The following is a 13,783-nucleotide window of genomic DNA, read 5'->3' as shown; positions in this document are numbered from 1 at the left end:
CTTCTCCGTGAGGACTTATAATAGGAGACTGCACGTGACAAATATTGAGCAAGCTGAGTGATATTGCACTGGATGACGTTTCAGCCCTCAGATCACCTAAGAGAAAAGGCAAATAGACTGGTATTTTCTATCAACTCTTATCATCACCTCTGTTCCTTTTCCAAGTCTCACTTGAAGGCAGTCTTGATGTAATTAAAGCTTAAGGGCCAAAGCGCGAGTTTCATTTTCAGTGCAAATACAATGCTAACCCTTTCTCTCCCACATGTCTCTGGTTATTCTGTTCTTTGGCTCTTCTGTTCAGGGAGCACGACGAAGCTGCAGACTAAACCTCCCACTCTGAAAATGGCACAGCTTAACACCATTAGTCTGCAGAAGCAGAATTTGCTGGGTCGCTAGAAGCTGGCAACCAATGCATCTGCCACGGCAGCCACGTCGGGAAGCGCGGCCATACGGTAATACAGACAGCTTCTGACTTCTGGTGGGTATGACTTCTGAGGACTCGGCATCTGTTATTAGACGGCTTGGGATTGTGCTGGTTTCTGCCTTTCTGTGGCACGGAAGGGTTGTGTTTCTGCATTTGCATCACCAAGACTTGACTGGGGACTCTGTGTGTAGGCAGAAGGGTCTCCTGAAAAGGGTCCCTGCAGGATCAGAGCACTAGGAAGGCACCTCACTCTGCTACTGCTGTAACTCCTGGCCTCTTTTCTTATTTTTGTGAGCAAACAAGCAACTGGGGGTTTCGTTTGCAAGGACATTTGAACATCTGCGCCCTTGAGAAGGGCTTTCTCAGTCATCTTTTATTTACAAACAACGTTAAACCGAGTCCCCAGGGTTGCCTTATTCATGCATTTTGGAGTTTCCTGGATGTACTTTGATGCATTTCTGCCGTTGACGCGTTGTAGCACCGATTGCCTGGGCAGCGTCCCAAGCGCAGCCGTGCCCGCACACGGCGAGGGCTCACATCTGGCAACCTGGCTTTAAATCCAGCCCCGGATTCGGGTCCCGGGAACAGCGCACCGCAGCGGGCCGGTCACGAGTTGGTCGAAACTTGGAAAGCCTGGCTGTTATTTCTGCTTTGCGTGGGAGCAAAAGGGCGCGTTTTTGCCACTTCCCGAGAAGCCGGGTTTCCGAGGAGCGCCCCAGGGCTCTCTCCTCCCCCTTAACACAAAGGAACCCGGTCGATCCCTGCACTCTCCTCCGACCCCGGCTTCACCCCCACCCCCCCACCCCCCCCCACGGCCTCGCAGCCCCACGCCGCACCCTCCCGACCGCCCCGCCCCGCGGCGCGCCCCGCCGAGCCCCGCCGCCAGCAGCGCCCACGCCCCGCGGGCACCCCGCGCCCGCCCCCCTCCCTCCCTCCCTCCCTCCCTCCCTCCCTCTCTCCCCCTCTCTCCTTCTCCTTCTCCCCCTCCTTCTCCCCCTCTCCCCCTCTTCCTCTCTCCCCCTCTCTCCCCCTCTCTCCTTCTCCTTCTCCCCCTCCTTCTCCCCCTCTCCCTCTCCCCCTCCCTCCCCCCCTCTCCCCGCCGGCGGCGGGGCGGGCCGGGGCGGGCCGGGGGGCGGGGTTTGGCGGCGCGGAGGCAGCGCCGGGTACCCCGCGGCGGCAGCGCCGGGCGGGCGGGCGGGCGGGCAGGTGAGGGCGGCGGGACGGGGCAGGGCGAGCCGGGGGGCGAGGCGCCCCGCTTATTTTTTGTAACTTTTCGGGGTGAGGTCTTTTTAGTGTTGCTTCGTGCATTCCCCGTGTTTTCTTGGTGGTTTTTTGTTTTGTTTTTTTGGTTTTTTTTTTTTTTTTTTTTTCATTTTCCGCGCCTCGGACGAGCCGATTTCTCCTTTTCCTCCCGCCTCTCGGCCGGGATCCGTCGGCGCGGAGCGGGGAGGGAAGGGGAGGGAGGGGAGGCGCGGCGGCCGCCCCGCTGCGGGGGCGATGCCCCCGCCCGCCTTGGCGCCTCCCCGTACCGGCCCCGCCGCCTTCCCTTTGTGCCGCCGGGCCCGGCGCGACGCCTGCCCCGGGAGCCGGCGCCCCGCGGCGCCCCGCGGCGGGAGGTAAGGGCGGCCGCCGCCCCGCGCCCCGGCAGCCATGCCGACCCTGCGGCCGCAGCTGGCCTCCCTGCTCCTCCTCGGTAAGTGCCGGTCGCCGGCGGGGCCGGGGCGGGGCGGGGCGGGACGGGACGGGGGGTCCCCCCGGGCGGGACCCTCGGCGGGGGGTCACCCCTGCCGAGAACACCCGGCGCCTTCCGCCAGGAGTTGTCACTGCCCGCGCTGTGGTCGGAGGGGGAGAAAAAACGTAATACATACATATACATATATATATATATATATATATATAAAATAAAGCAGGGTTCCCTCTCCAGCTGCCGCACGCCGGAGGCTGCCCTCCCCGGAGAGCCCCGGGGCGCGGCGTGGGTCCGGCCGGAGCCGGCTGCCGGGGCGTGGGAGCGGGGGGAGCGGGGGGGCCGGGCACCTCCTCCCCCCCGGGCTCCGGCATCAACTTGGGAAGGCGAGCGGCCGGGCCGGGGCCGTGGGGCGGCTCGGGGGGGGGGGGATCGGGAGGGAAAAGGGGGGTGACGGCGGGTCGGTGTCCAGCTTGCACGGCGAAGGCTGAGAAGACGCCTGGGGTAAGGTAGGCTGCGGAAACAAAGTCCGTGGATCTCGAAGAGTACGTTGAAATGTAGAGGGAAGGCAGTCCCTGCTGTCGTAAAATGCAATCTGATTGCTTTGTGCTGTCTCTCCAAACTCCTCCCGTAGTCCCTTCTCTCTCTGCCGGCGTTTTGTACCCTGTGAACCGTTAAACGTGTGCTTTTTGTCCCATCCCGCAAGCGCCTGCCCAGGGGATGGCTGTACGCAGTTCTGCGAAGTCCTCTGGGACCCCACTGCTGGGTGAGAGATGCTGTAGCAAGGCGAGGTCCCTTCCTACAATATTGGGAAAAGCAGAATGCAAAGACAATTAAAATGCCTCTTAGGTTTTTTTGCGGCAGCCCATGTGCCTTGCCTTAGTACTGATGAGTCGATAGGAACGCTTGTGGAAAACACAGCACAGCACCCTCGCGCTGCTTTCAGCCTGTGTATGCACAGAGCAACCTCGGAGTTGTTTTGATTTGCCTTCTCACTGGTAAGATTTTTCTGCTGGCATTAATGCTATTGAGAGCAGAAGCAGCAAGGCTGGCAATTTTACTGTCTTCAGAATTGTCACATACCTGCTCAGCCAATTTGGAAACGACATCTTTACTTGAATTGCAGTCATGCTTCCATGTCTCTAATTTGCGTGTGTGTGTGTGTGTGCGGTTTTTCATGCTGTCTCTCTGTCTTTAGGGAAGACAGAGGGAGAGATGACTCTTTGAAATGGTTTTGGAGAAGGTTCAAACTTCCCTTAACCAGTAGCTTTATTCCTTGGGTTCCCTGGAAAAAAAAGCCGGCTTAAAGCTAAGTTTATCCAGGGTGACTTTGCTCCGCGAGTACAGGCAGCCTGTCGTAGCCCGCAAGATGGGTGTAGGCGAACGACAAACGCTTGCTGCCTCGGCTCTGCACACTCGGTCTCTCCTGTTGAAGAACAATAACACCGTTCTGGATTAAGTCTTCCTAATATGGAGCAAGCGAGCGGTCGGTCGCCTCTCCGAAGCGCGCCCGGCTGATGCGGCGGCATAGCAGCAGAGGGCATCGTCTTGCCGACGGCTTCCCGCGGCGGTACAGAAGTGGGACCCGCGCTGTACACCCCGCGGCGGGGTTAACCCGGCGCCTGGCCGCCCGCCAAGGCTGCCTTGCCTCTCCTCTTGCAGGAACTGCCTTCCTGGGTTTGACCTAAAACTGGCTCTAACGCGCCTTCGCCCTCCCCGCGGAGGGGGGGGGGGGATGAGCTGCGAGGCGCCTTCTGTCACTTGGAGAAGCGGTTGCTTTTCAGTGGTCCCCCAATCCCATGGGCGTATCTAAAAACGTTGCGCTGGCCTCCTTGGGGTAAACGTTTTTTTTTTTTTAACGCTAGGAAGCATACCACGTGCATGCTTGGAGTTAGTTCTCTTCTGGTGTTTTTCGCCTGGGTTTCTTTAGGCAGTTGAGCTGCCTTTGCCCAGCTGCTGGTTTTAACAAAACGGGGGCTGCGTGACCGTGCCTCAAAGCCTCGAGTTGCACAAAAGTGCTTTAGGTTGCTGTTTGCAAAAGTGAGACATCGTTTGACTTAGTGGGGAAGAGGCTGGAGTAAAAGGCCTTATTTCTTAACGTACATCTCTGACTGTCTAGAAAAGGACTGTTGCTTTCCAAACAAGTAAGGTTAACGCTTGAATATGTGGATAAAGTACTATGGGTTGAGTATGCAGAAAAAGAAATACAACTCAATTTTTCCTTAGCCTTTTGCAAACTCATTAGAACCGCTGAAGGTGGGATTGTGGTTATGGAAAGAGCCAGTGGATGATTTAATATAATATATCAAGCATTAACTAAATACCAGAATCCAAGTAACAGCAAAACCATGGTTTGAAAATCCACATCTGGCACGTGGGTGTAACATTTGTAGATCTCTGCTGTTTTTTCCCCACTTGCTGCAGTGTTTGTTACAGGGTTCTCTAAACAAGTGGCACTTCATCACAGCAAGTACAAAATGGGAAAATAGAGCAAGTGCTGTAAATAATCCTCATGCAGCGATGAGACCATTAATACTTGTGCCAGCCAGTGCTAATCCTATGTGTAGTTGCAAGATTTACCTTCTTTTTTGCACGGATGCAAAATCTGATACTCCTCATATTTATAGTGTAATATATAGGAAACACAATAGGCTTCTGGGGAATGCTGAATTCATTCATGTCGGTGACTGGTTTATGAATAGTTCTGCTTTTGAGTCTCCTGCAGTCTCCAGAATACCACCTGTGAATGCAATTTACAGCTCTTTGTGTTCAAACATTGCATATGTATATATGTACATAGACTCATTACCCTCTTCCTCTCTCTATTCATGCATAGTAATTGGTGATTTATTTGCGATTCCTAGAGGGGAGTAGAGCTTGCGTACGGTCTTGAAACTGCAGCTCACTTGTAAATGGCATGTTGGAGTGAAATAACGATGCAGGGGCGACCCTTGGAGAAAGAAGGGATGATCTCAAAGGCCTGTCTCCTGGAGGAGAAGGGGTGCTGGCTGGGCAGCAGCAGCGTGGCACCGACTGCTCTGCCATGGCACCCTCCTGCTCCTCTGCTGCCAGCCTGGGCGCAGGGGTTGAGGGGCTCGGTGGCTGACACACGAGCCTAGGTGTCATAGAGCTGAAGGCTGCTTGGCTGGAGGGGAGCAGACGGAGAAAGCGGCAGAGTGGGTGTTTGCACACACGGGGTTTGGGGTTGTTTTTGTTTGCCAAAGCTAGCGCCCCGGAATGTTTCTGGCGCCTCATCTGCTCCTCAGTGCATTGTTAGCAGCAGTGGCCAAGATCGTGCTTTCTCCATCTGCGTCTGCCCGAAGTCCTCCGCCACGAGCTTCGTTTTGCAAGGCAACTGTGCTGCCCTCACCCCTGTGTTTGCTGCCTGTAGATCACCGGGGTGTGCAGTGCTGAACCTGGACCCATCCTGGGTGTGCCGGGGTGGGCTGTGGCTCTGCTGCTTTTGGGGAACGTGTTGGATGGGGGCTCTGCAGATGGCCCTGGCTGTTGCCTCATTGCTGCATGTGGTTCAGCCAGCTCTCGGTTTCCCGAGTGTGGTGGGAGCTGCCGTGGCCGTCGGTGCCAGGCTGGCGTCCCCAAATGTAATTCTTCATGGGGAGGCTCCCTCCCTGCAGTCTTGGCCAGACTGCCTGACATCCTGAGGCTCCTGCAAATCCTATTTATTTACACAGGAGGTTTTGGTTTATGCGAATTGTCGTCTTTTAGTTGACCTTCTGTCAAGTTAGATGTCTTTATTAAAGCAGTTTTTATTGTAAATCGAATGTGTACTTGGAACACTTTTACCAGACCCATTATATAAAGTGAAAGGCGGAATAAACAGTGCTGCAGACCACAGGGAGGGGGGTGAGAGAGAGAGGGTTGTAGGGAGAGCATCGCTTCTGTGTTGGGAGGCTTATTGAATTTTTTGGACCAGGAAACTGTTTTGCTGTTGGTTTTTTGTTTGTTTAGGTTTTTTTGTTTCTTTGTTTTAAGTTTATTTCAAAGTTCTTTCTTTTGGTCTCGGCTTCTTTCTTACCCCTACAAAATCAGTTGTGGAACCAGCCATTGACCTAAAGGTTATACCATCTAGTATGAAGCCAGAACTGTTTTAGTAGGTTTAACTGAGACTAATCAGAGTGCTTTAACCTGAAAGTGTACTACTTCTCACTGTCTGATAGTTAGCAATCTGCAGACCCTACCCAGAAACTTAGAGCACCAGGAAGATTGCTTGAAGGAAAGGAGGAAACTTTTCAGGCGCAATTGGGTTTTCTTCTTGTTGCTAGGATTCCACGGCTTGTGATTGGACTTGTCTCCTGGTATCAAGGACGTTTAGGCCCTCCAGCCAGTGTCTGGAAAACTGCAGTATTGTGATTTGCCTCTGGCTTCTGAGTTGCTAAATACTCCTTAATGATAACCTGCTAAATTGGTTTCGACTCCATTTTTATATTGGCATCTCTTTCCTAGTCATATAAAATCCTCTTAAGGAATAGTTCCCTGGTTAAATGTTAGGAGACGTTTAGCATCTGTTTCTTATAAGCTATGGAGAGGCTAAAATGGAGCCTTTCCTGACAAAGTGGGGTTTGATCAAATTGCAAGGAAGAAAAATCGGGTCTGCAGCTGCCTTCGGTGGGTATAGGATGTCTGTGTGCATATGTCATTTCCAGCTCTAACCTGTTGCTTACCCTGTCTCCATCAGCGTACTGAGAACATGTTTCCAACAATGCATGCTAGTAAGCTTTTTGTCATTAAGAGTTTTAATTAGCAAATGGCAATGAGACAAGAGGAAATCTTGCCTTTCTAGCTGCTGTTAAACTCACGTTTCAGTAGGTAGTTGAACATGAGCATAAAACCAGACCATCTCGGCTAAGTGATGAGAAGCTTTTCTCGAAAAGGGAGAGGCTTTGGCACTCAGGACTTGTACTGTTGCTGCACAGTACTTGCACAAACTCCAAAAAGCAGGACTGTTCCTGGAAGGAATTGTTCCAGGCTGGTTCTTGCCTGGTGTGGGGAGGGGAGGGTGCAGACCAGGGTGCTTGCGTGAGGAACTGGTTGGAGGGACTTGGTCAGAAAACTAACTTGGCAAAACCGGTAAATACATAGAGGGGTTGGAAGGCGTGTCTGACTTGACGGTAGATCCATTTTTCACATGGTCCTGCAGATGTTTATGGTGGCCCAAGGAAAGGGGGGAAGCAGTGGAGGCAGGTGGCTGGGAGGCACGGTGAATTAATTTGGCGGGGTTACCCTGGTTTGCTGTTCATGCACCAAGGGCTCGGTACCATGGGTCTGGGACACATGACCAGTTGCTCAGCCCTGCCAAACTGGTGAGGTGGGTCCAGTGTGTGACCACAGCCACTCTCCTAACTCTTACTGGCTCCTGACAGAGGCTGCTTGCTCTGCCCTGGATTTAATCTGCAGTTTGTGGCTGAAGCCACTGCCTGTACTGTCATATGGCTTCTTTCTGATTTTATTCCACTGCTGGTGGTTCCTTGGTGTTTCCAGGCCCATTTCTTGCTCTTGTTGGGCTATGATTCACAGGAAAGGAAGAGGTGGCCCACTGTTTAATGAAGGGGTGGGGAGAAGATGAGCTAAGGGAAAGCACTAGCAGGAGAAGGAAGGTGCGGAACCCAGCTGAAAAGAAAGGTAGATGAGAATAGACTCTGGAGGATGGATCTTACCAAATGCTGGGCCTTCCACCACACCCATAGTTCTTAAAGCATCAAAGACTCCCGAGTACAAAAGAAGCAGAGATAGTGAGGATCCATCTGTATTTGTTTTCTTGTTTCTGAGCAGTGTGATTACTTCTCCTTTCCTACCAAGCTATTGATTCCGTTCGGGCCTCGAAAAATCATCTAGCACTTCTCCTGTCTCTTCTGATCTTGGCAGCTGTAAGACCTTGCCAGTCAGGAAGGGCTGACACTACTGCTGAAGTGCAGGAATAAGGAGATTCCTGTGCAGTTTCTGGCAACAGAGTTGGCCCCATTGGGACCCAGAGCGTATGCTGTGGAGCAGCTGCACAGCCATTAGCACTGTCGAGCGTTACACTAATGCCGGTCGTTTGGTGTTCTGGGTTTTGTTTTTCTGGCCCTTGCAGAACAACGCATCAGGGTCTGACATGGTTGGAGGTAATTTTGATGGACCACTGCTGTTGTGGCACTCCTAAGTTTTGTTTTGTTTTAACTAGTGGCATGAGTCTGGAATCTGTGTTGTTCACCCATTGTTCCCTGCTCTGCACACAAATGTGATTAGCTTTGCTTCCCAACACATGTGTTCCCCTCTGGAGTAGTTGTGATTACAGGGGAATAGCAGGGAACTGGTGATGCACCTGGGTTTTCTGGGGATTTTTTTGTTTGCTTTCCTGGTGGTTGTTTTCCCCCCGTGCTGCATCTCTCTGCTTGAGGCACATTGTCACTTTTATGGCTTTTGGGCTTTGTATGGAAGTTGATAAGCTTGTTAAAAGGGATCTGGGAGCACAGGATGAGGTAGATGCATTTTTCTGCAGACTCCATAGTGCTAAATGTCTGTCCTGTGTTTGAGAGGAGCTCGGCACTGACCCAGGCTGCTATGTGAAATGGATAGTTCCTGAAGCCTTTAGAGGAATGGAAGCTTGAAGATGAGATACTGAACCCCAAAAAAGCAAAGAAGTTTTTGTTTGCCTCTCAGGGAAAGAAGAGCTCTGATATCTCATAGTGTGGGTATCAAGATTTGGTTGCTTAGCTAAATGAATCTCTCAGTCTTCATTCAGCATCATCACCGGGGACATAGGAATCTGCCCAGGTTCCTCCAGATCTCTCTGAAAGTGGAACTGGACCTTGAGTAAGAGCCACAGGAGAGGGCAGGTGCTTCTTGCCAGTAGTCCAGAAGCTCTTTACTCCAGAAAACTGTACTGCTGGAGTCTGGCACTTATTAACTCAAGTTACCCAGTACCTAGGATCTAGCTAAAGGGCTGTGGCTGGCTGCCAGGCTGAAATTACCAACCTGGGTGTCAGGCCTTGTTGATTCCTTCTTGCTATCTTGAAATAGGAGCTCCCAACAAGCACGTGTGCCAGCCCTCCTTCCAGTCATGCTTCTTCTTACGGCTTTATAAAGTGTTCGAGGTAATTATAGTACTTACTAATATTTATTCCCTTCTAAGCAATTATCTGAATGTGTTTATCTCCGGTGTGCTTTCAAAGTACGCTGCCCCCTCTCACCATATAATTTCATCTCCCTGGCTCAGTGCTTTCTGCTTCCTCCCTTCTCATACAATCCTTGATCCTCAGCCTCCTCCACCTCCTGAATATGCTGTCAAGCTTTGCTTTCCTCTCCTGGAGGTTCCCGTGGCCTGTCTTCCTACTCTGCTGTTTAATCCCACTACAGAGGAGGGATGTTTGCTCTGTTTTGCAGGGGATGACTGCTTAACCATCCTGCCAGGTGCTCAGGCGCTTTGCAGTGAAGGGCATGGACACCGAGAAAAACTGGGCTGGCATTGTGCCATCTGCCAGCTTTCTGCTGACTGCCTGTGGCCTGCAGACAATATCTGAAGAGCTCCTGCTGAAGGGTTTGACCTTTATGCCTGCAGTGTTATCCGGTGCCTACAGCAGGAGTCACAGCATGCAAATTCCAGTGCTTGCTTCTGGCTTGTGATAGAATTGTAGGCAAGTGGCTTAAAAGGTGTCATGGGATTTTTTTGGAGAAGTGCAGTGTTAGGGCTGAGTTTTTGATTGCTATTGTTAAGCAAGCAAGTTGCTTTTTTCTTATACGTGTTGGAAGCATAACATGGAAGAGATTGTTATGCCCTGATTGATTTCACTCTCGGTATTAGGAAAAGAAGAAGATTGATTTTTACTTTGAGCTCTGTGGTGTTACTTACCTGCACAAGCTCTCTCGCTTATCCTATGTGAATGGGACCAGCATCTCCTGCCACCCTATTATGCTTGCGGGGCACAGCCCATCTGACTGTAGCTTGGAGCTGCTGCAGTTCATTCCAGCCATCACTGTTACAGCACGGTTAATCTATGGGTCACTGACATGTAAGGAGCTGCTACATCTAATCAGTCCCATGCCATGAGCTAGTCAGCAGTTAAATCTAATCCAGAGTGTGTAGTTGACAGATGCTTTAAGTCGCCAAGCACTCGCTCCTTTCTGCTGTAAATAAGGGAGGCTTGAACAAGATCAGCTTCAGATGCCCGGCCTCTGAGCAGGGATCAGAGTTCATCCTCAGATGTCTATGCTGCTGCAGGGCAGAGGTTGTTCAGAGTATGGAGGCTTGCAAGGTGGATGTAAATCTACCTGCTCGTCTTCATATGTAGGTATCAAAACACCTTCCTTTTTCTCATCTCAAATCACTCTTTTTCCCTCTGCCTTCCCCTTGCCTAAATGTAAGGAGAGGTGTATTCAGAGGTGGCCTCTCATGTACTGCCATTGTCATTAGAGTATAGAAGGACCCTGTACATGTTCTTGCATGTGTTTAAATCTTGCCTGAGATGCCTAGTTTTGTTTTGTTCTGTTCTTTCCTCGTTTCTGGTGTTCTTACACCCAATCCACTCCTCTTGAATTTTCCATTTGTGGCTGCAGGGTTCCCCTTTCCCCTCTATAGCAAAAGCTTTCCCATGATGTGCTTGGAAGTACACCTCCTTCTGCTGATGAAGGTGGGACAGAAGAGGCTAAAAACTTGCTTCTACTGCAGCTTCCTCTGCCTTTGTGGTTCAAGTCATCAGAGATCACCCTATTTAACTTTTAAATGGAATAACTTTGCAAAAGTAAAGGATGAAGACTGCGGGTTGCTTCTGCCATTGGTTTGCTTTGGCTTGGGTGTTCCCAGGGAGCGTGGCAGGGGGGACCTTCGCTTCCCTGCGGCCACCATGCAAAGGGTAGCATTTACTGCCCTGGTTATTCAGATTTGTCCCTGGACCTGGTGCTCCAGCTGACTTTGTCTTTTTTTTTTTTTTTTTTTTTTTTTTTTCAGCCTTTGCAGGGGAGAAGGTGGCAGGGAATGTTTTGTGGGAAGGAGCCTGGTTTCCTCCTGGCAGAGGCAGGGAAGCCATATGAGACTGCCCTGAGCTGCATGGGGTGGCGTTAGGGTGGGCGAGGGGTCGGTCTCAGGTCTGTTGCCCCTTCTTGGAGGCCTGCTCATGCTGGGCTGGTGCCACACTGTGTCTGGCTCTCATCTGAATTGCAAAGCTATGTAGTTCAGTCTGTCCCCATCTTTTGGCTGGCTTGTTTTGGGGAACAATGTAGGGATGAGAGGGGTGAGCGTGCGCAAAAATTGTGTCAAATACCGCATAGCTGCTTTAGCAGATCCACTGGGATACATTACTAAAAGCATCCTAATGATCTTGCTGTAATGGGTTTGAGCGTTGGAAACCCACTTGCTGAGAAGGACAGCCTAGGGCTTTGTTCTCGGCTCCTGGAGGAGCAGGGCTGGCTTCCTGGCAGGGGTCAGAACTGGGAGGTGGCTCTTTAGGGTCCCGGCAGGTACCCACCCTTCTGCGAGAAGGAGCCAGAGGGGAGCCATACACAGAGCTTTGGCGTGGCAGAGGAGTGATTTGGGATTCTTGGCTGAGCACCAACTACCATTGTTACCTCAGAAATGTAGATTAGCAGTGATTGCAGCTGTATGGAGGCCAACTAAGTCCCTGAAGAGATGTAATCTGAGGAAAGGGTAATTCTCTTTACTGAGACATCTGGGTGTTGGTAGAAGAGAGGGAGATGCACAGAGGAGCATGGCGGTAGCTGAGGCCAGCAGCTTCCAAATCCAGCTGCTGGCAGCACATGCGGGAGGGAGAGGTGCTGGGGGATGTGGCTCCCACCTGAGCTGCGAGAGCAGCAACTGGCTGTCTTACACCCATTGCTTCTAACCACCGCTGTCCCTGAGGTGGCAACATCTAGCCTCCTTCTCTGGTCACTGGTGGTGCCTGAAAAATGGTGAAAGCAAGGGTTGCATGAGAGGGGAGGATCCATTAGTCCTGGAAGATGCCAGTGGAGCTGTGAAGATTCCTGAGATGGGGTGGGGGGTGATGAGAGAGGGGTAGAAATGAGGGTGGAAGACAGCAAGAATCCAGTTTTCCAGCGGATGGACAGATGTAAAAGAAATGCGTGTATGTTGGTAGAGGTTCTCTGTAGTTACTGGGGTGATCAGCATGAGTTTCTAAATTGTTCTCTGTGTGTGAATGTGAGTCTTGAGTGTGGGTAGGGTGAAGCAAGGCTTCTGGGGAAGTATGCTAGCAGGAGGCCAAAAATAAATTATCAAAAGAAAGAATTGAGAAATTAACAAAGCTAAACGGATGTATGCAGCTCTAAGAAAAGGGTGTCGTATTTGAAAGCATATTTTTATAAATCCAATTGCTTAGTCATCTTACAGATAACTTTGCTATTTTTACCTTCTTTGCTCTGATGACACTTCACTGTCTATATAATGGGTTTAGCATCTGCATTCTTTTCTAGCATTCAGAGAAAATGTATCTGCTAATTTTGAGTTGTCTGTAGAACTGCAATACCTCTTGGCTGTGAAATAAGTAAATACTTTTCTTAAAACTATTTTAAAGGCACATAGCTGGCATTATTTCCCTTTTAACCGTTTTTTTTAATCCCATCTCTCTTGCCTGCAATCAAATTTGAATAGGGAATATATTCCCTTGCCATTTCAAGTGTAATAAAAATTGTGCCCTCAACTCCCCCAAACGGAAAAGTAGTGATGTTTGAGTTCACCACAGTAATCTACCCCGGAATTAATGCAAGATCAAGGACATTTGCAGATTTTTATTTCTGTGTTTTTTTCAGGGGCTGTGGCATTGCTAGCAGGTTGTTCACAAATGGTGGCTTAGATTACCTCTCTTGCAGGCAACAAGATTTGCATCTTGCCATTCCTATTTGATCTGCAAGTGGTGATAAGAGCTGTATACTTGAATTCAAATTTTCTGAGTAGCAGTCTGCAGTCATTAGGGCAGTGCTTAGACCCCAGAGGCTTTTTCTGTGTTTTCATCCTGTTTCAGTAACTGTGTCTCTTGTTATCTTGTTCCTGAGTATTTTCTTTTGTAAGAGGAGACTGTTTGTTGCAGCTGTTAAACCTCAAATGTCTTGAATCTCCCTTAGGGAAGAGGAGGAAGAGTTCCTGAGGTTTCTGCGTAAGTAGACTCTAGAAACACCTACGTGTCTTCCCCAGGTATACAGCCAGGAGGTATTATTGGTGCTGTCCTAACCAGCTGATAGATTCTGGCTGATTCAGCCTGCGATTCGTCTTGCTCGCTCGCTGTGTTTGAAGGGGTTTAGTAAGGGAGCTGGAGTTTCTTTTTTCTTTGGCATGTAATGGTACTGGATGCCTCTGTTTGCTTTTGTCAGAGCAGTGTAGCTAGGAGGTGTCAAAGGAAATTATGGATGTTTGTTTGGTCTCCTGGCTGGATATAACCATGCGGGTTTTAGTGAAATGTGCATTGAATAAACACTGGGTGAATCTCCTAGGATGAGCCCCGGCTGGAAGCTGGTGTTGGGAGCTGTGGTTATCATCATGGCAGGATTAAAAAAAAAAAAAAACCAAAACGTTTATATGAGAAGAGTTTCGTACCCTATGTTTGGTTCCCATTGGTTCAGTGATTTGTAATGTTCCTCCTTATGTTCCCTTTAAAGCCAGCCAGCCAACCTTAGAAGAGGATTATCCAAGTAAAATTCTCCAAAGCCTGTATTACCATCAGAGTTCCTTT

At 50.3% G+C, this 13,783-nt stretch overlaps 1 protein-coding gene across 2 annotated transcripts in view; it reads left to right on the top strand.

Annotated features, from left to right (window-relative positions):
* The first annotated feature begins 1,650 nt into the window (after nt 1-1,650).
* IGSF3 (immunoglobulin superfamily member 3) overlaps nt 1,651-13,783 on the top strand; it is a 99,097-nt gene continuing 86,964 nt past the window's right edge. For both annotated transcript variants that reach the window (XM_042788606.1, XM_042788605.1), the window contains exon 1: nt 1,651-2,117. In XM_042788606.1, coding sequence (XP_042644540.1) covers nt 2,075-2,117 — 43 coding nt within the window. In that variant the 5' untranslated portion in view covers nt 1,651-2,074. The remainder of the gene's footprint in view (nt 2,118-13,783) is intronic.

The sequence above is a fragment of the Tyto alba genome, unplaced genomic scaffold, assembly GCF_018691265.1.
Source record: "Tyto alba isolate M040663 unplaced genomic scaffold, T.alba_DEE_v4.0 Super-Scaffold_14, whole genome shotgun sequence".
NCBI classification, from domain to species: domain Eukaryota; kingdom Metazoa; phylum Chordata; class Aves; order Strigiformes; family Tytonidae; genus Tyto; species Tyto alba.
The sequence above is the reverse complement of the archived record's forward strand: the minus strand, read 5'-3'. Positions and strand labels throughout refer to the sequence as shown.